General features: G+C 40.3%; 1 protein-coding gene across 1 annotated transcript; it reads left to right on the forward strand.

Moving 5' to 3' along the window:
* The first annotated feature begins 13,362 nt into the window (after positions 1-13,362).
* MC2R (melanocortin 2 receptor) lies at positions 13,363-14,914 on the forward strand. The gene has a single exon (XM_022551419.2). It carries the CDS (start codon positions 13,618-13,620, stop codon positions 14,509-14,511), a length of 894 nt encoding a protein of 297 aa, XP_022407127.1. The 5' UTR covers positions 13,363-13,617; the 3' UTR covers positions 14,512-14,914.
* Positions 14,915-19,421: the final 4,507 nt, after the last annotated feature.

The following is a 19,421-nucleotide window of genomic DNA, read 5'->3' on the forward strand; positions in this document are numbered from 1 at the left end:
TATTGTACCGTTCATTGTGGTTAATGTACCATACTAATGTAAGACGTTAATAATATGGGAAACTGGGTGTGCTGTGTATGGTAACTCTCTAAACTATCTTTGTAACTTTTCCATGAATCTAAAATTGTTCTAAAATAAGAAGTTTATTTTTTTAAAAAAATGTTCATAGCTCCATCACCCAATTAAAATTGGACATATGTCTTTCAGAGATTTTTCTATGCCTTTGCATGAGTGTATATATACTCTGCACCACTGAACCATGACTTTAACCATAGAGTAGTGGTCTACATCATGGGCCTGCCAGAATTTATTTAACCAATCCTCAGTCACCAGTTATATGTATGGTTTTTCAGTTTCCCACTATTATCATTAACATGTATACGCAGTGAGCATCACTGTATGTACATCTTTGTTCGTATCATTGATGATTTGTTTAGAGCCACTGAGTCAGCTTTGTAGGTCCTTTGTAGCTTTGTAGAGCTTGAGTCAGGTTTGTAGGTCCTAAAGGTAGAGTGTGACAGTGGAACTCTCTCTGTCACCTTCTATTGGGTTAGGGTGTGTGACTAGGATCCTCAGATTTTTAGTGATGACACATTTTAGTGATGACACATTTTTAGACACCTAAATTTAACAAAACTTTGTACCTGGATTTTGAGCAATTTATATTTATTGAAACTTAAATAAATCAGCTGTGATTATGATCTTTCACAACACCTTCATTTATAACTTTTTTTTTCATCTTTTCATCAATTTTTATTTCTCTGAAGTGTCATTTGTCAGTTAGGCTCCAATGTTAATAGAAAACTGTTTGCTTTAACCATGTATTTCTCTTTTCCTCCTCCAACTTTCACTCCAGCCAACTATCAGTATTTTCTCCTGTATGAAAAGAACTTGGTACCAAGTGAAGGAGGGGGCTGACCTGCTTCTAGGAGAAGCCTTTCTCAACTCACCTGCCTACCTTTTGATTTGAACCAAATGGAACCCCAGGAATCTGAAATTACATTGATAATATCGGGCTTATACTTTTTGATCACAGTATCTATTTCCTTTTACTCATTAGAATGATACAGTGCTTTTTATCCTGAATATCTCATAGAAGTCATATTTTAATATAGACCTCATGTAACCAGTATGGGTTGCTCCACAAAGTAATGGTAAAAATAGTCGCATCTCTTGATATTTGAATTAAATGTTCAAGCACCAGCCTGCTATGTAGGGAAAAAAGGCCAGTATCTTCCTCTGGGCTGCCTCCTATCCTGAATGTTCTAAAACCCCAGTGGTTTACGGACTCTAAACTGAACAGTGAGCCTGGCATTGGTCCATCTAGTACTGTCTGGACTCCTCACTGCCACTTGGTGCCGCTGTTGGGAACTGCTCCACCTGCTCGCAGAGGTGCTGGTCCTGGTGGGCGTGGTTCCCAGGACAACCAGGGCGGGGCCTGCTTCCCAGGACTGTCAGACCACCGCCCGAGGTCCTCAGCACTTCAACCCCATCACAGCAGCCCCCGGAGTACTAGCCACCCCGGAGCTCTGGGACAAAACTGGATTTGACATTCACCTCTCTCTTCCTAGAGAAGGACCGTCCACTGTCTCTTTCTCTTCCTGAGTAAACATTCCCAGATGCTAGGCAATTTTTCTTTCAACAAGTAAGACATCTGATTTCAACTCCTTTCTACTGACAAAGGCTAGTCACTTGCCCCTTTCCTTCTAAAAACCCTCTTCCTTTCTCTCCTGCACAAAAAGTCTCATTATTTTCTGTTTTTACTGCCCAGGAGAACTTTGGCCAGGCACGTGCTCCTGCAGATAAAGCTGTTTTCCTGGACTCTAGGGGAGCTGGTCCCTCACCCTTTCTACAAGGAGAGTGAGGCTGTTCATTTTACAGGCGCTACTTCAAATAAGAGGAAACCAAAAAATTAAACTCTAGAAGCACTCATTTTCCCACAAAATTCTAACTGAAATTTGGTCTGCCAATGAAAAAATAAAACCACTAACTCTGTTTCTTGCACATTTTCTATACCTCCCCCAAACATATCTTTCTAGAAACACAAACTGTTGATTATTCAATTGATGATGTTCACATTCTAACACATCAAAAATAGTTACTGGGCACTTCAGTGAGTTACTGAAGTGGATCAGAGAGGAGGAGGGAGAACCTACCAGCCCCCGACCCAGGGGGTTACCTGCTGCTCAGGAGACACAGCACAAACACCGGAAGCTGACCTTTCAAATAGGCACAGGGTGCCACATGACAAATGCAAGGCAAGAACAAAACACGTTTCAGGACGTGAGAACAGAAAGGCCACCTGGGTTGAGTGGTAGGCAGAGACACTCTAGATGTTTGTTCTTGACTTGGGGCTAAAACAAAAGTAGGATTTAGAGGAGAGATTGCGGAATTCTAGAGGGAAGACAGTAGTAAAAATGTTGAAGCAAAAATGTGCTAAGCTTCCTGGAGATGATAAGAAAACTGGGCTGGAAGGTGGGTTCTACATAGAATACCAGGAAACATGGCAAAAAAATGTTAGCCTGGGACAGATTGTAGACAGCCGTAAATGCCAAGTGCTTTAAAAATGGATTTTATTCTGTAGACAATGAGAACTCCTTTATGGAGCCCACACTGCATGTCTGGCTCTGGGCTGGGTAATTTACATGTAGTGTCATATATAACCCAAACGTAACGCAAGAGCTCTGAACTAAGTAGTCTTGTCCCCATGTGCATGCGGGGGAGCTGAATATGACAAGGCTTAAGGATATCTATTTCTTTGATGCTTTTTCTTGATTTCGATGATTATTTCTCTGGTGAGCGTCTTCAACTGTATTCTTATGAACATATCTAGCTCTCTTGCCAGAAAAGTGCACCATTTCTCTGGAATATAGTTAAACAAGGTGGCAGATCTAAATATCCTACAAACTCAGCCTCTCCACTTCAGTGATTCAGCCTTTCCACTGACACTGAGCTGATGCTTTTTAGACATGAAGACTGTTGATTGCTGTGGAGTGGTTTGTGAAGGCTTAGCCTGATTTATTACTTGGTTTAATTCTTTGCAGCCTTCTGGAATTAATTTATTTGTATGATTGACAGATGGCCCAAAGTGATGCATGTTACACTGCGGTGTGTGGGGTAGTGAGGAATCTGAAGAATGCTAGGACTGTTACTAAAAGTCAGAGAAGTGATTCTTTCCCAGTGTGCTTTTCTTCCCTTAGAATCACCTGAAGTGTAGAGAACTTCCATGTTGAAGCTCCTTGATTTGCTAACTTTACTTTAGAGCCCTATCAATATTTACAATGAGCAGCAGAATTGAGTTGCTGAAGCAGAAGGGCCTTGGAGACACCTAAGCTTGTCAGGTATGCTGCTGAGAATGTTTTCACTAAGAGATATTTTTTGCTTGTCTTTCCCATCAGTTGAAAAAAGGGGGCTTTATATTAATTATCATAGCTTTTGCTTCCCCCTCCTCCCCTTTAAGGTAACAGTAATCTCACCTAGTCTCAACTGTCACTTGGCTGTCCTTACCATTTTTATGTACTTTGGAGTTTGATATAAATGTGTTGTCTCGCTGGCCAGGGAAAACTCAATTGAATTACTAACAAAATAGGAGATTTTGAGTTTTATACACACAACTAATTAATTGAGTATTGATTTTTCTCCAATTACATTATACAATGCAAATGAAGAAAAAAGGCACAGTCACTGAAGTAGAAAGGTACCAGGGGAAAGGGGTACCCACCACACAGACTGAAGATTTCCATCACTTACAAAGTCCCTCACAACAAGCAGAATCTTTTCAATTTGTTCACTTGTTCAATTACTTTTATGAGAAGTCCTTCAAAGTGTTCTGCCTATTCAAGTCAAACACCTGGGATTGAAGGTGTGGACTGGCAGGTGCTCAGCTCCTTGAGGCGAGCGGGCAAGTGCCTTGGCAAGACAGCTGACAGGTTACACACATTCCAACCATCACACAGACTCCTGCCAGGAGTGCCAGTGCTGAGTGGAGTTGGGTGCTGGGCAGCAGGGAGGTTGGGGAGTCTGCTCGAGGGGAAGCAGTAAGCTCCCGGACCAACCCACATCCTCCACCCTGCCCCATTCCTGTGCTTCACCCTCCATGGTTTAAGTTTCAGCCAGAGCCACTAAGCTCTGGTGAAAATCCGAATAACTCTTCGGAAGAGTGGCTTCCAACATTTCAGTGGGCTTCATCTTAACATGCAATCAGAGTAATATTCAAAACACTTAGAACATGCCAGAGGACACTGACCCCCTACAACCCGACACTAAGGTAAACTGGTCCATTCAAGACAAAGTCTACCATTCAGCTACTTTAAATTTATGTAAAACCTAACCTGTCCCTGCATGTTGGTTTTTAAGACTTTGCTGTTGTTTCCTATTTTTCTTTCTTTCTTTCTTTCTTTTTATTTAACATCTTATTGGAGTATAAATGCTTTACAATGGTTAGTTTCTGCTTTATAACAAAGTGAATCAGCTATATATATTCATTTATCCCCATATCTCTTCCCTCTTGTGTCTCCCTCCCTCCCACCCTCCCTATCCCACCCTTCTAGGTGGTCACAAAGCACGAAGCTGATCTCCCCGTGCTATGTGGCTGCTTCCCACTAGCTATCTATTTTACATTTGGTAGTGTATATATGTCCATGCCACTCTCTCACTTTGTCCCAGCTTACCCTTCCCCCTCCCCCCTATTTTTCATCTTTTCTTTTTTTACTGGATCATATTTAGCTTATTTCACTACTCATTTTTTTCCACTCTTTTTCTTCTGTTTTTGAATTTAAGACCAAGAAATAGAAATCAGTTATAAGGACAGTTTGTACCCAAACAGGAAATGCTGGGTGGCTCTTTCAGCCACATGTCGAGGGAGGCTGGGTCTGGTGCGTTTGTCGGCACTGAGACAGAAGTAGGAGGTAAGATCAGAAAGTCTCAAATGCCCTGAGAGCACAACAGCGGTGGAGAGTCTGCCCGAGATGGGATATCAGAGTAACACAGAGGGAGGTAACAACATGCATGGCAAGTATGTAGACCAAAACCTACCAGGTGTTTTGTTGGCAATGATCGAAAAGTTTGATAACCCTGTATTGAGGAGGCTATGGGGGGAAAGTGCTCTGCTGGTGAGGATGTAAATTGACACAACCCCTCTGGAAGGCAGTTTGACAATATCTATGAAGACCAGTGATGCATATACACTTTCACTCAACAATTCCTTTTCTGTGAACTTATCTAATTCATTATGCACATGAGAAATTATATACTTACATGATTACTCATTACAGCATTCTTTATACAGCAAAATGTCTGAAACAACCCAAGTGACTATCAATACACACAGATTAAATAACGTAGGACATATCCACCCAATGGAATACCATGTAGTGGTTTTTTAAAAAAGGAGGAAGGAGGAGGAGGAGAAAGAATGAGAAAGTGATCCATCTACTTTGTGGAAAGTCTCCAAGATGAAACAAGGTACAAAACACTATGTACAATACACTGACTGTTGAACACAAAGGGCAGGGGATCATGCTGGCCATGGAAATGGGCCTTTCAGATCTGCTGTGGGAAGTAGGGCTGACTGGTGCCCAGCGCTCTGTGTCTGGATCCCACCATGTTCCTGCTGAGGTCCTATTTCCTCCAGACTGCCTCCAGTCCATGACTGGGCACAGTCTATTTCTGTTGGAGCTAGGATTCCTCTAATTGGCAGCTGGCTCAAGGACTCCCCACTGGCCAGGTCAAAACTTCCCAGATCTGTGCTGTGGTCTGAGACTCCCCCTTTCTTCCTCTTATTTGCCCCCAGGAGCCAGACCCGCCTCACAGCCTGAAGGCTCCCCTGTTGCTCTTGTTACCTCTCCCCTTCACCCTAACTAATACCCAGGAGAAGATGCACATACTCCTATTTTCTTTTATGGGCATAAAGAAACTCCAGAAGATTGATCACCTCTTTGAGGAGTGGTAATGGCACACAGGATAGAGGGTTGGGAGGAAGACTTTTTACTATTTATGCATATCTACACATACACAAATATACGTATATAAATATATATGACTGCAGTACCTATTCAAAAATGAAATAAAAATGTTACATGCATCTAGTGAAAACAGGGAGAGAGGGCAGCACAGACCTGGGATGCAGACAGCAGCCCTGTGGCATTGTGATTTATAATAAGAGACATGCATTTGGTCTTCCTCCTCTTTTCTGGCACAGAGCTCACAAGACAGCTGGAATTCTCTAAGTGGGGAGAACAATCAAGTTGTCTTCTGTTATGTTAATGAGGTGACTTTTAGAAAACTGGTAACCTAAGGATGGGGGCTGGTTGCAAGGGAACCCAACTCCACCCCTGAGGGGCTGGAGGTTGAGTCAATCACCAATGGCCAGTGATTCAATCAACTGTGCCTGTGTAATGAAGCCTCCCTAAAAGCCCAAGAGGAGGGGGTTTGAAAAGTTTCTGGGAAAAACCTTTCCTGGGAACCCAGACCTCAGTTCCTCACTGGCTCTCTCTGAAGCCTAGGTTCTAAAACTCCATCAGCTGGAAAAGCCTGGAAGCCCTATAACAAAAACCACTTATCCACTCAACAGAAAAATAAGCCATGTTACCCTCCTTCCCAGCTGTTCTCCCAAAGAGCCATACAACAACCCCCAGGAGCACAGAGAACACGGGCACAGTGTTGCTGACTTGTCTCCAGAAAGGTTCAGGGGAGCCTCCCAAACTGCCCGCCATCTCCAGGGTGCCTGCAGCCCTTCTACTCAAGGCCTCGTGCCATCACTCTCCCTTCTCAACTAAAGGAGGGGATTGCGGGGCCTTGCTCTTCTCTGAATTTCTTTAATAATCTTTGAGAGAGAATTGGAAAAACAATCCTGACTTGGTCATATGTACAGGTTTAAGGTTTTTAAGTTATTTTATTTTCATTTCTACTAAAGCCAATAAAAATTCCTTATCCGATAAATATTTATAGAAGCACTAAGATTAAGTGATTTCTTTTAGCAGATACTCATCTCTGGAGCCAAACAGACCTTGATTTAAATTCCAACTCTGCCTCTTATAGCTTATGGAACTTCAGGCCAGTATCTTGGCCTTTCTGCCTCAATTCCTCAGATGCAAATTGGGGAAAATAAGACTACTTTGTACTGTTGACAAGAGGATTAAAATAAGATGCCATGCACAGCATGTGGCATTGTACCAGTTGGCACATAACAGGAATTTAATAACAAATAATAAAGCCTTTTCCTTTCTCTTAGAGCCCTGCAAATATATGAAAATTAGATATTTTACATTTTCTGGTCAAAGACAATAATCAGTATAAAAATCTCATTTTACAGTTGCCCGTGCTCCCTTGGCTTTTGCAAACAACATCGGCCCAGTTATGCCGCGTAACAGTTGTTGGAGCCACATTCATTTGCCCTGTGATGCCATTAACTCTGGTGACTCGTGTTCCTCGAGACCCAGCCCAAAACCAGAAGTCAGTTTTGCTTTTTGTGGTCCTTATGTGATTATTGTTGCTCCCAATTCTCTTCTTTGTGCCCAAAACCTACCCCTCAAGCCAAATGAGTGAACAAAAGTTGTTGCTGGGTCAGATTCTGGTCCTCCTCCATCATGCCCCTTCCCCCTCAATGACCCCCAGGGCAACACCATAGACAGAGATGGAGCCTTCTAGACTCTGGTTACTGACGTTTAAGATCAAAGAGCTTGGTCTTCAGACAAGGAATTAATCCTGGAGGTGAAAAATAATATAAGAAGGACTGAAATGTAAAAGATCACTCTACAAACCAAGACTTGGCCACCGTCAAGCTCCACACTGAGTGTGACCTCCTTGGGGGTGTGCACAAGAGCTAATCAGTTGACAACCTCACACTCATAGCAAGGCCAGAATCAGCAGGAAGCAAAAAGAAAAAGAAAAAAACACAATCAAAACCAAAACACCTGCTGGTTTAAGAATACATTGATTCTCTTTTTATTGCGGGATAATAATTTTTGGTGTCATTTTCTAAAATGCTTTGTTTGGCCATCATTTTAGCAATTGTTTTCACCGACTGAAAGCACTCTGGGGAGCACCACCCTCCCTGGCAGTGGCATTGAAGCCATGATTCAGCGCTCACTGAAGTCCAGACCTCAGTGGTCTAAAAGGCATTTTCAGAGACAAGTGGGAAAAGTAAAGATGGTTGCTGTCTCAAGGAATGTAAGAGTTCCACTATTAATTTGGAAAAGAATCGCCCATTTGGTACTTTTTTCCCATAGAATCTGAAAAATGAAGTTATAATATTTTGTTAGGTGATAAAGAGCACAAACTGGATTGTTTTCATTTTCTACTAAAGATCTTATAAATAGTTAATGTTGTTTTGCTTTTAATGTTTACCAGACACATTCCTTTTTTTAAAGAAATAGCCAAAACTTTTAAAACATCCATTATATTCTCCTATTATGAAGAATAATTTAACTTTACCTCTTATATTGAATGTTAAACTGGGGTAGTTTCTTTTTATTTTATTTTTTTTAACTTTATTTTATTTATTTTTATTTTTGGCTGCGTTGGGTCTTCGTTGCGGTGTGCGGGCTTCTCATTGAAGTGGCTTCTCTTATTGCGGAGCATGGCACGCGGGCTTCAGTAGTTGTGGTGCACGGGCTTAGTTCCTCCGTGGCATGTGGGATCTGCCAGGACCAGGGCTCAAACCCGTGTCCCCTGCGTTGGCAGGTGGATTCTTAACCACTGTGCCACCAGGGAAGCCCTGGGGTAGTTTCTTAATAGCATTTGAGCATCCATAGTAGTCTATGGCTCCACCAAATTAGAAAACAAATTTATAAACAGTATTACCAAATCAAATACATTTTTACCCTAAAATATGGAACTGAAATCTGTGAGTTCTCCCTTTGAAACAGAAGTGAAAACACATATTGCACCATCAACTATGGGAATAGTACATCAACATCTTTGCCTTTTCCATAAGCTGTAGGGTCAGGCAGTGACCCAGAAAGACAAGCAGTGGAAAGAAAGGACCTAAACATCCTGTCAATTCATGGAACCTGCCACCACATCCAAGTTGAGGAAGGGTGACCAGGTGCTTTCCTGTTCTGAATCTTTACTTCTTTACTTGTTCTAACCCACTTTACATGCAATTGGATTCAGGAGAAAGATAAGGAGGGAAAGGGGAGAAGCACAGGATAATCTTTATCTCTAGGCTCAAAATTCCACTAAATATGTTTTCACAGAGCAGTTAAGATGAGGGTCCAACTATATAATAATAAAAGGATCAATACAAGCAGAGAATATTACACTCATTAACATATATGCACCCAATATAGAAGCACTTAAATACATAAAATACTAACAGACAAAGGGAGGAACTGATGGGAATACAATAATAGTAGGTGACTTTAACACCCACCCCACTTTAACACCCACCCCACATCAATGGACAGATCTTCCAGTCAGAAAATCAGTAAGGCAACAGAGATCCTAAAGGATACAATAGAACAGTTAGACTTAATTGACCTCTTCAGGACACTACATCCAAAAAACAAAAACAAAAACCAACCATAATACACATTCTTTTCAAGTCCACATGGAACATTCTCTAGGATAGATGACATACTAGGACACAAAAAAGCCTCAACAAATTTAAGAGGCTAGAAATTGTTTCAAGCATCTTTTCTGACCACAACAGCATGAAACTAGAAATCAACCACAGAAACAGAAATGGGGGAAAAAAATTACATGGAGACTAAACAACATGCTACCAAAAAACCAATGGGTCAATGATGAAATCAAAGAGGAAATAAAGAAATACCTTGAGACAAATGATAATGGAAACACAACCATACCAAATCTATGGGATGCAGTAAAAGCCATCCTAAGAGGGAAGCTCATAGCAATATAGGCCTTCCTCAAAAAACAATAAAAATCTAAAATAAACAACTTAAATGACCACCTAAAAGAATTAGAAAAAGAAAAACAAACAAAACCCAAAGTCAGCAGAAGAAATGAAATAATAAATATTGGAGAGGAAATAAATAAAATAGAGATCAAAAAAACAGAAAAGATCAATAAAACCAAGAGGTGGTTTTTTGAAAAGATAAACAAAATTGACAAGCCTCTGGCCAGGCTCACCAAGAAGAAAAGAGTGGACCCAAATAAAAAAGATAACAAACGAAAGAGGAGAAATAACAACAAATATGGCAGAAATACAAAGAAACAAAAAAGAATACTGTGAAGAGTTATATGCCAACAAATTGGACAACCTAGAAGAAATAGACAAGTTTCTAGAAACATACAGCCCACCAAAACTGAATCAAGAAATAGATAATTTGAACAGACCAATAACTAGAAGTGAAATAAAATCTGTAATTAAAAAAAAAACCTCCCTGTAAACAAAAGTCCAGAACCAGATGGTTTCACTGGGGAAGCCTACCAAACAAACAAAGAAGAACTTATACTGATCGTTGTCAAACTCTTCCAAGAGACTGAAGAGGAGGGCACGCTCCCAAAGTCATTCTATGAAGCCACCATCACCCTGATACCAAAACCAGACAAAGAGACTACCAAAAAAGAAAATTACAAGCCAATATCTTTGATGAATACAGACGCAAAAATCTTCAACAAAATATTAACAAACTGAATCCAACAACACATAAAAAGGATCATACACCACAATCAAGCTGGATTCATCCCAAGGGTCACAAGGATGGCTCAATTAACATTAACACACAAATCAGTTAATGTGATACACCACATCAACAAAAGACAAAAACCACATGATCATCTCAATAGATGCAGAAAAGGCATTTGATAAAATTCAACATCCATTCATGAGAAAAACTCTTGCCAAAGTGGGTATAGAGGGTACATACCTCAACATAATAAAAGCTATTTATGACAAACCCACAGCCAACATAATACTCAATGGTGAAAAGCTGAAAGCCTTCCCACCAAATTATGGAACAAGACAAAGATGCTCTCTCTCACCACTCCTATTCAACATAGTATTGGAAATCCTAGCCACAACAATTAGACAAGAAAAAGAAATTAAAAATATCCAAATTGGAAGGGAAGAGGTAAAATTGTCATTATATGCAGATGACATGACACTCTGTAAAGAAAACCTAAATACTCCACACAAAAACTATTATAAGTGAATTCAGAAAGGTAGCAGGATACAAGATTAACAAACAGAAATCTGTTGCATTTTTTTACACAAACAATGAAATATCAGAAAGAGAAACTTTAAAAAAATCCCTTTTAAATATGTGTCCAAAATAAAATAAAATAAAATAAAATACCTAGGACTAAACCTGACCAAGGAGGTGAAAGACTTACAAGCTGAGAACTATAAAACACTGATAAAGGAAACTAAAGATGATTCAAAGAAATAGAAAGATATCCCATGCTCCTGAATTGGAAGAATTAGTATTGTTAAAATGGCCATACTACCCAAAGCAATCTACAGATTTAATGCAATCCCTATCAAATTACCCATGACATTTTTCACTGAACTAGAGAAATATTCCTAAAATTTATATGGAACCCCAAAAGACCCAGAATTGCCAAAGCAATCCTGAGGAAAAAGAACAAAGCTTATGGCATAACACTCCCAGACTTCAGACAATGCTATAAAGCTACAGTAATCAAAAATGTGGTATTGGCACAAAAACAGATATATGAATCCATGGAACAGAATAGAGAGCCTAGAAATAAACCCACACACCTACAGTCAATTAATCTTTGACAAAGGAGAAAACAGTGGAGAAAAGACAGTCTCTTTAGCAAGTGGTGTTGGAAAAGCTGGACAGCTGCATGTAAATCAATGAAGTTAGAACACACCTTCACACCATACACTAAAATAAACTCAAAAAGGCTTAAAGACTTAAATATAAGACATGACACCATAAAACTCCTAGAAGAGAACATAGGCAAAACATTGTCTGACATAAATTGTAGCAATGCTTTCTTAGATCAGTCTCCTAAGGCAAAAGAAGTAAAAGCAAAAATAAACAAATGGGACCTAATTAAACTTACAAGCTTTTGCACAGCAAAGGAAACCATAAACGAAATGAAAAGACAACCTGGAGAATGGGAGAAAATACTTGCAAACAATATGACCAACAAGGGCTTAATTTAAAAAATATACGAACAGGGCTTCCCTGGTGGCGCAGTGGTTAAGAATCCGCCTGCCAATAAGGAGACACAGGTTTAAGCCCTGGTCTGGGAAGATCCCACATGCTGCAGAGCAACTAAGCCCGTGCACCACAACTACTGAAGCCCTCGCACCCTAGAGCCCGTGCTCTGTAACAAGAGAAGCCACTGCAATGAGAAGCCTGTGCACCACAGCGACGAGTAGCCCCCGCTCGCCACAACTAGAGAAAGCCCATGTGCAGCAACGAAGACCCAACGCAGCCAAAAAAAAAAAAAGAAAGAAAAAAAAAAAACCGAACAGTTCATACAACTAAATAGCAAAAAACTCCAAATAACTGAATCAAAAACTAGGCAGAAGGCCTAAATAGATATTTCTCCGAAGGAGACATACAGATGGCCAACAGGCACATGAAAAAGTGTTCATCATCACTAATTATTAGAGAAATGCAAACCAAAAGTACAACGAGGTATCACTTCACACCAGTCAGAATGGCCATCATTAAAAAGTCTACAAATAATAAATGCTAGAGAGGGTGTGGAGGAAAGGGAACCCTCCTACACTGTTGGTGGGAATTGGTGCAGCCACTATGGAGAACAGTATGGAGGTTCCTTAAAAAACTAAAAATAGAGTTGCCATATGATCCAGCAGTCCCACTCCTGCACATATATCTGGAAAAGATGAAAGCTCTCATTCAAAAAGATACATGCACCCCAATATTCATAGCAGCACTATTTATAATAGCCAAGACATGGAAGCAACCTAAGTGTCCATCAACAGATGAATGGATAAAAAAGATGTGGTATATATATACAATGGAATATTACTCAGCCATAAAAAAGAATGAAATAATGTCATTTGTGGCAATGTGGATGGAACTAGAGATTATCATACAAAGTGAAGTAAGTCAGACAGAGGAAGACAAATATGATATCATTTATATGTGGAATCTAAAAACATGATATAAATGAACTTAAAAAACAGAAACAGGCTCACAGACATAGAAAAGAAACTTACAGTGACCAAAGGGGAAAGCAGGGAGGAATAAAAGGAGTTTGGGATTAACAGGTATATGTTACTATATAGAAAATAAACAAAAGAATATGAAAAATAAATATATATACACACATATATATAACTGAATCATTTTGCTGTACACCTGAAAGTAACAAAACATTGTAAATCAACTATACTTCAATTAAAAATAAAAATATATTTAGGAAAGATTTTTAAAAAGATGAGGGTCCAGTAAATTGTTTTATTTAAATATTCCACCATTATATTTTGCAGAGGCAATAGAGCTTCCTCAAAGCTAACATGGCTTGTTTTTATTTTGTGATCTATTTTGCAACTGATATTCCTACATACACTTTTTTAGGTGACTGTGTGGTTTTCACCTCAGGTCTTCAGCAAGAACTACAGAGAAGAAAAGATTCTGAAGAATCAATCAAATTTTCTGTCAAGTCCCAGTAACATCCCTGTCTTAACCACGTGCAGGAGAGATGAAACACATTATCAACCTGTATGAAAGCATCAACAGTACAGCAAGAAATAATTCAGACTGTCCTCCTGTGGTTTTGCCAGAAGAGATATTTTTCACAATATCCATTGTTGGGGTTTTGGAGAATCTGATGGTCCTTCTGACTGTGATCAAGAATAAGAATCTTCAGTCGCCCATGTACTTTTTCATCTGCAGCTTGGCTATTTCCGATATGCTGGGCAGCCTGTACAAGATCTTGGAAAACATCCTGATCATGTTCAAAAACATGGGTTACCTCGAGCCTCAAGGCAGTTTTGAAACCACAGCAGACGACGTGGTGGACTCCCTGTTCATCCTCTCCCTCCTTGGCTCAATTTGCAGCCTGTCTGTGATCGCCGCTGACCGCTACATCACAATCTTCCACGCTCTGAGGTACCACCGCATCGTGACCCCGCGCCGTGCCCTTGTCGTCCTGATGGTCATCTGGACGTGCTGCATGGGCAGCGGCATCACCATCGTGACCTTTTCCCATCACGTCCCTACGGTAATCGCCTTCACAGCGCTGTTCCCGCTGATGCTGGCCTTCATCCTGTGCCTCTACCTGCACATGTTCCTGCTGGCCCGCTCCCACGCCAGGAGGACCTCCACGCTTCCCAGAGCCAACATGAGAGGGGCTGTCACACTGACTGTTCTGCTCGGGGTCTTCATTTTCTGTTGGGCGCCCTTTGTCCTTCATGTCCTCTTGATGACATTCTGCCCAGCTGATCCCTACTGTGCCTGCTACATGTCCCTCTTCCAGGTGAACGGTGTGTTGATCATGTGTAACGCCGTCATTGACCCCTTCATATATGCCTTCCGGAGCCCAGAGCTCAGGGACGCATTCAAAAAGATGATCTTCTGCAACAGGTACCAGTAGAATTATTGGTCCCTGATTTTAGGAGCCATGGGGAAATACTGTCAAGGGACAGAGTAACGTGACATACCAACAATACTAATGCTCCAACTGTCCTTTCCTTCCCTAAAGCACACGAGGAGAATCTCACTGACTTGTGTTGTAATAGCTCAGTTCCTTGTGCACAGCCTTGCTGTAGGTACAACTTCTATAGCTAGAGAGACAAAATATTTACTAAAAAGAAGGACAAGATACAAAGCACATACAGCAATACACATATGAGAACTCTGGGCTGAGGAAGAAGTTGTTCTTCTATAGATATCTAGCTAGTCTATCACTGGGGTGACCTTTCCAAAGTACTAGGACAAGTACTCAGTGTATAAACTACAGGGCCTGTGTAAGCCAAAGGTGCCATTAAGTTGCTGCAGCTGAATTTGCCTGTCCCTGACTGCCACACAGAATCCCTGCTCGCCTGCTTTCCCTTCTGCCTGCCTGCTTTATTGTATGCCATCTGAGATCTTTCTGGAAGCAGGCAGGATGCACATTACAAATGTCAAATAACCAGTGTTGAGTTTCCAATAATAAAGAAACCTTCTCCGTTAGTCTTCTTTGCTAACTCAGTATCCCACTGGCCTTAAAGTATTTTCCTGGTTAAAACTCCTCAAGCTTTAGGAGAATAAATTTCAAAGGAGGAAGTAAAAATTTAATCCATTTGGTTCCTATGTAGGAATAAACAAAGGTCAGAGGAAAACTGTGAAGTTTGTAGAAGATATAATCAATCCTTGTGTATCTGTCCAAACACAGAAGTAAATGAAAAGACATCCCAAGCCCCAATATGCATTTTGTGGACTAAGTCAAGAGTGTGTGTGTTCACCATGTTTTTGGACTATGGGGGAAACCAAGACCAAAACAATACTTCAAGACAGTGCTATTATTGAGACCCAAGCCAGGGAGTGATGAAAAACACTTAAACTCATTCCACAGATGAGTCTGAGAGGCAGATAACATCACTGGAGAACTTCATCCTACCATCATCCACAGGAAAGATGCCAGATATCGAAAAGCAACATCCCAAGTAGGGTAAAGGAAGCATAAATTGCAAGTTCATATGTTTTTAATAGCTAAAGATAAAGCTTAAAGAGGAAGCAAATTCTGATCCTAAGTCCTTGCTGAGATGGAAGAGAGAAAGAGGCCAGGTCTGCAGGTGCATGGAGCTGAAATGCTCAGGATCCACAGTGAGGGACGGCGTCTCGGGATGAGGCAGTTCTTGGCCCTCCGAGTTTTCCCTGAGCTGCTGAAAGGAGAAGCAAGCCACAAGCAGGACTGCTGGCTGGGTGATGGGTTGGATATTAGGTGTGGGGAGGGACAGGAGCTTAAGAAGCAGAAGAGAAAGCACAGAGTTAAAGGGAAGGCAGCTGTGGGCAGGTGTCCAGAAAGCCTGTGACACAGCTTGAAGGTGAAACCCACAGTGTGTCTTCTGGTCCTCCATTCTCTAGAAATCCTTCTTTGGTCCTTCCCTCTCACCTAATGAATGATGATACCCTTTTTCTCCTCTTATTTCTCTGGCAGAACCTCCAGGACAAAGGCAAAAAGAAGCAAAGATTGAGGGATCCCTTACGCTTTTCTTCATTTTAATAGAAATGCTTTTAAAAATTTCACCAATAAGTTTACTTTTTGAAAATTACCTTTCATCAAGTTAATAATGTTCTTTTTCTGCCTAGTTTCTTAACAGTAATTTTTAATCACTAATCAATGTTGAATTTTATTTAATGCTTTTTCAGCATCTATCAGATGATCAGTTTTTCCTCCTTTAATTTCTTAAGGTGGTATATCACATTAATAGATTTTTAACAGTTGGGCTATCTTTGCAAACTTCAAATGAAGATTGATATGTAGTATACCAACCATGGTCATATTTACAAAGCTAAAATATATTGTTTGACAAACAACTTATTGTGAATTATACTTTTACATATTTGAAATTACCTATAATGATATAATTTTATTTATATTTCATGAATGACCTCTAGTGAATTTTATGAAAAATGAGAACAGTACCAAAAAATACAGATTCAAGATATGTGGTTTTGAGGGAATTCCCTGGCTGTCTAGTGGTTAGCACTCAGGGCTTTCCCTGCCAGGGCCTAGGTTCGATCCCTGGTCTGGGAAGTAAGATCCTGCAAGCTGTGCACTGCGGCCAAAAAAATAAACAGATATGTGGGTTCCATAAATATTCCCTTTAAAATAAAGGAGAAGAAATTATACATGGAATATTTAGTTGGCTACTCCTTTACGTATATTTAGTGATTTTTAAAATCTATTTTGTGCAGATCCCTATTTGCTACACATGCAACAGTTTGTAGCTAGAAATTCTCACACTCAGGGTGACAATCTCCCATTGACATTACAATATGATCATTGAAGAAACAGCAAACAACTGTTATTTATTTTGCCAACATGTGTTGTACATTTAAGATCTATTATTTGCAAAGTATTGCTGAAAAAAGAATCCAGTTAACTCCTCTTTGCAAATCTACATATATGTTTCTTTTTTTAAAAATTTATTTTATTTTTATGTATTTTTGGCTGTGTTGGGTCTTTGTTGCTGCACGTGGGCTTCCTCTAGTTGCAGCGAGTGGGGGATACTCTTCTTTGCAGTGCGTGGGCTTCTCATTGTGGTGGCTTCTCTTGTTGCGGAGCACGGGCTCCGGGCACGCGGAGTAGTTGCGGCTTGCTGGCTCTAGAGCGCAGGCTCAGTAGCCGTGGCTCGCGGGCTTAGTTGCTCCGCGGAATGTGGGATCTTTCCGGACCAGGGCTCGAACCCCTGTCTTCTGCGTTGGCAGGTGGATTCTTAACCACTGCGCCACCAGGGAAGCCCTACATACATGTTTCTTTATTCACATAAGTGTAGTCTGTATTACAATTAAAATTTTTGATAGTATGTTAAGAGCCCCTAAATACCTATATACCCTCGTGCAGAGAAAGCACATCTTTTGTCACATCCCCTAATGTCTCAGGTTAGACTTCGACCATGTTCCTCAGAACTCTGAAAATAAGGAGGGCAGAGGGCAGGAGGACCCACAAAAGATTAAGAATACCCTTCAGAACAGTGAGTGTCCCTTGTTTCCATTAGGATATTAATAAATGTACCTAATTTAATTTTTTTAAGAAAGTTTTATGTCAGTAGAAGCCATACTATATCTGAGATAACAAATCCCATGAGCTTAAAATCTGTTAAAAGTCTTCATTTTATCTGTCCCTACTTAATCCTTTTCAATTTTCTACAGGTTCTAGCAGTCTGGAGTTTGTTGAACAAGACTGTGATGTCATACAGACTTTAAGCAGGACCCCTTGCAGCCCTTGCTGAAGAGCGCTGAAACTTTTCTCCTGCTCCCTTTCTCCTGATTCTTTGATGATATCCAACCCAAGAGTGTTGGACACATTGAAAATTGTCCCAATACCAATAAAGCTAAAATGTTGATCAAGTAAATTCATAGAATATGTCTAGAAGTGGCAAGAACTTCCTTTTACAGATAGAAAAGCACAGTCATGAGAGGTAAGAGAATGATTCAAAATTCATGTCATTGAGTTCAAATCCCAGTTCCATGTGTACTATTTGTTTTTGTTTGTTTGTTTGTTTCGGTACGCGGGCCTCTCACTGTTGTGGCCTCTCCCGTTGCGGAGCACAGGCTCCGGACGCGCAGGCTCAGCGGCCATGGCTCACGGGCCCAGCCGCTCCGCGACATGTGGGATCTTCCCAGACCGGGGCACGAACCCGTGTCCCCTGCACCGGCAGGCGGACTCTCAATCTCTGCACCACCAGGGAAGCCCTACTTAGATCTTTAATTTCCCTCAGCAATATTTTATAGTTTTCAGTGTACAAAACTTATACTTTTTTGTTAGATTTATTCCTAGGCATTTTATTATTTTTTTTCTTAAGATCATTTTTGAATTGTTCAGTACTAGCACATAGAAATATAACTGTTTTTTGTACATTGATCATGTATTATGTAACTTCGCTGAACTCATAGTTTTTTGATGGAGTTTTTAGAATTTTCTATATATAGTTATCTGCAAGTAAGACAGTTTCACTTACTCTTTTCCAATCTGAACGCCTTTTATTTCTTTTTCTTGCATGATTACACTGGCTAGAACCTAAGTAGCAAGACTGAACATCAGTGCCTTATTCTCAATATTCTTTCAACAAGCATGATGTTAGCTGTAGGTTTTTGTAGATGCCTTTTTGATCACAGTGAAGTTTCCCTTCTATCCCAAGTTTGTTGAGAGTTTTATCATGAAGGGATGTTGGATTTAAAATACTTTATCGAAAATTTCATGCTGTTTTCTCCTTTATTCTATTAATAGTGTTATATTGATTTTCAGATATTAAACCTTCCTTGCCTCACTGGAATAAATCCTAATCATGGTGTATAATCCTTTTTATATGCTGCTAGATTCTGTTTGCTAGTATTTTGTTGAGGATTTTAATCTCTATATTCATAAGAGATATTGGTCTGTAGTTTTCTTTTCTTGTGATGTCTTTTCCTGGCTTTGGGTGGTATCAGGGAAATACTGGCCTCAAAGAATGAGCTGGGAAGTATTCCCTCCTCCTCTGTGTTCTTTTTATAAAAAATATTTATTTGGCTGCACCAGATCTTAGTTGCGGCATGCAGGATCTTCGTTGCAGCATGTGGGATCTAGTTCCCTGACCAGGTATCGAACCCAGGCCCCCTGCATTGTGAGCTCAGAGTCTTAACCACTGGACCACCAGGGTAGTCCCTCCTTTGTGTTCTGTAAGAGTCTGTGAAGGACTGACATTATTTCTTCTTTAAATATTTGATAGAAATCACCAGTGAAGTCATCTGGGCCTGAGTTTTTCTTTGTGGAAGATTTTTAAGTATTAATTCAAGTTCTTTACTATTCAGATTCTCTAA

Source organism: Delphinapterus leucas, chromosome 14, assembly GCF_059928025.1.
Source record: "Delphinapterus leucas isolate spDelLeu-1000000601 "Yukka" chromosome 14, BTC_Dleu_Yukka2, whole genome shotgun sequence".
Lineage (NCBI taxonomy): Eukaryota > Metazoa > Chordata > Mammalia > Artiodactyla > Monodontidae > Delphinapterus > Delphinapterus leucas.

Bases quoted from the DNA above. Each gene is read 5' to 3' on its own strand.
- MC2R (XM_022551419.2), top strand. From the start codon at position 13,618: ATGAAACACATTATCAACCTGTATGAAAGCATCAACAGTACAGCAAGA.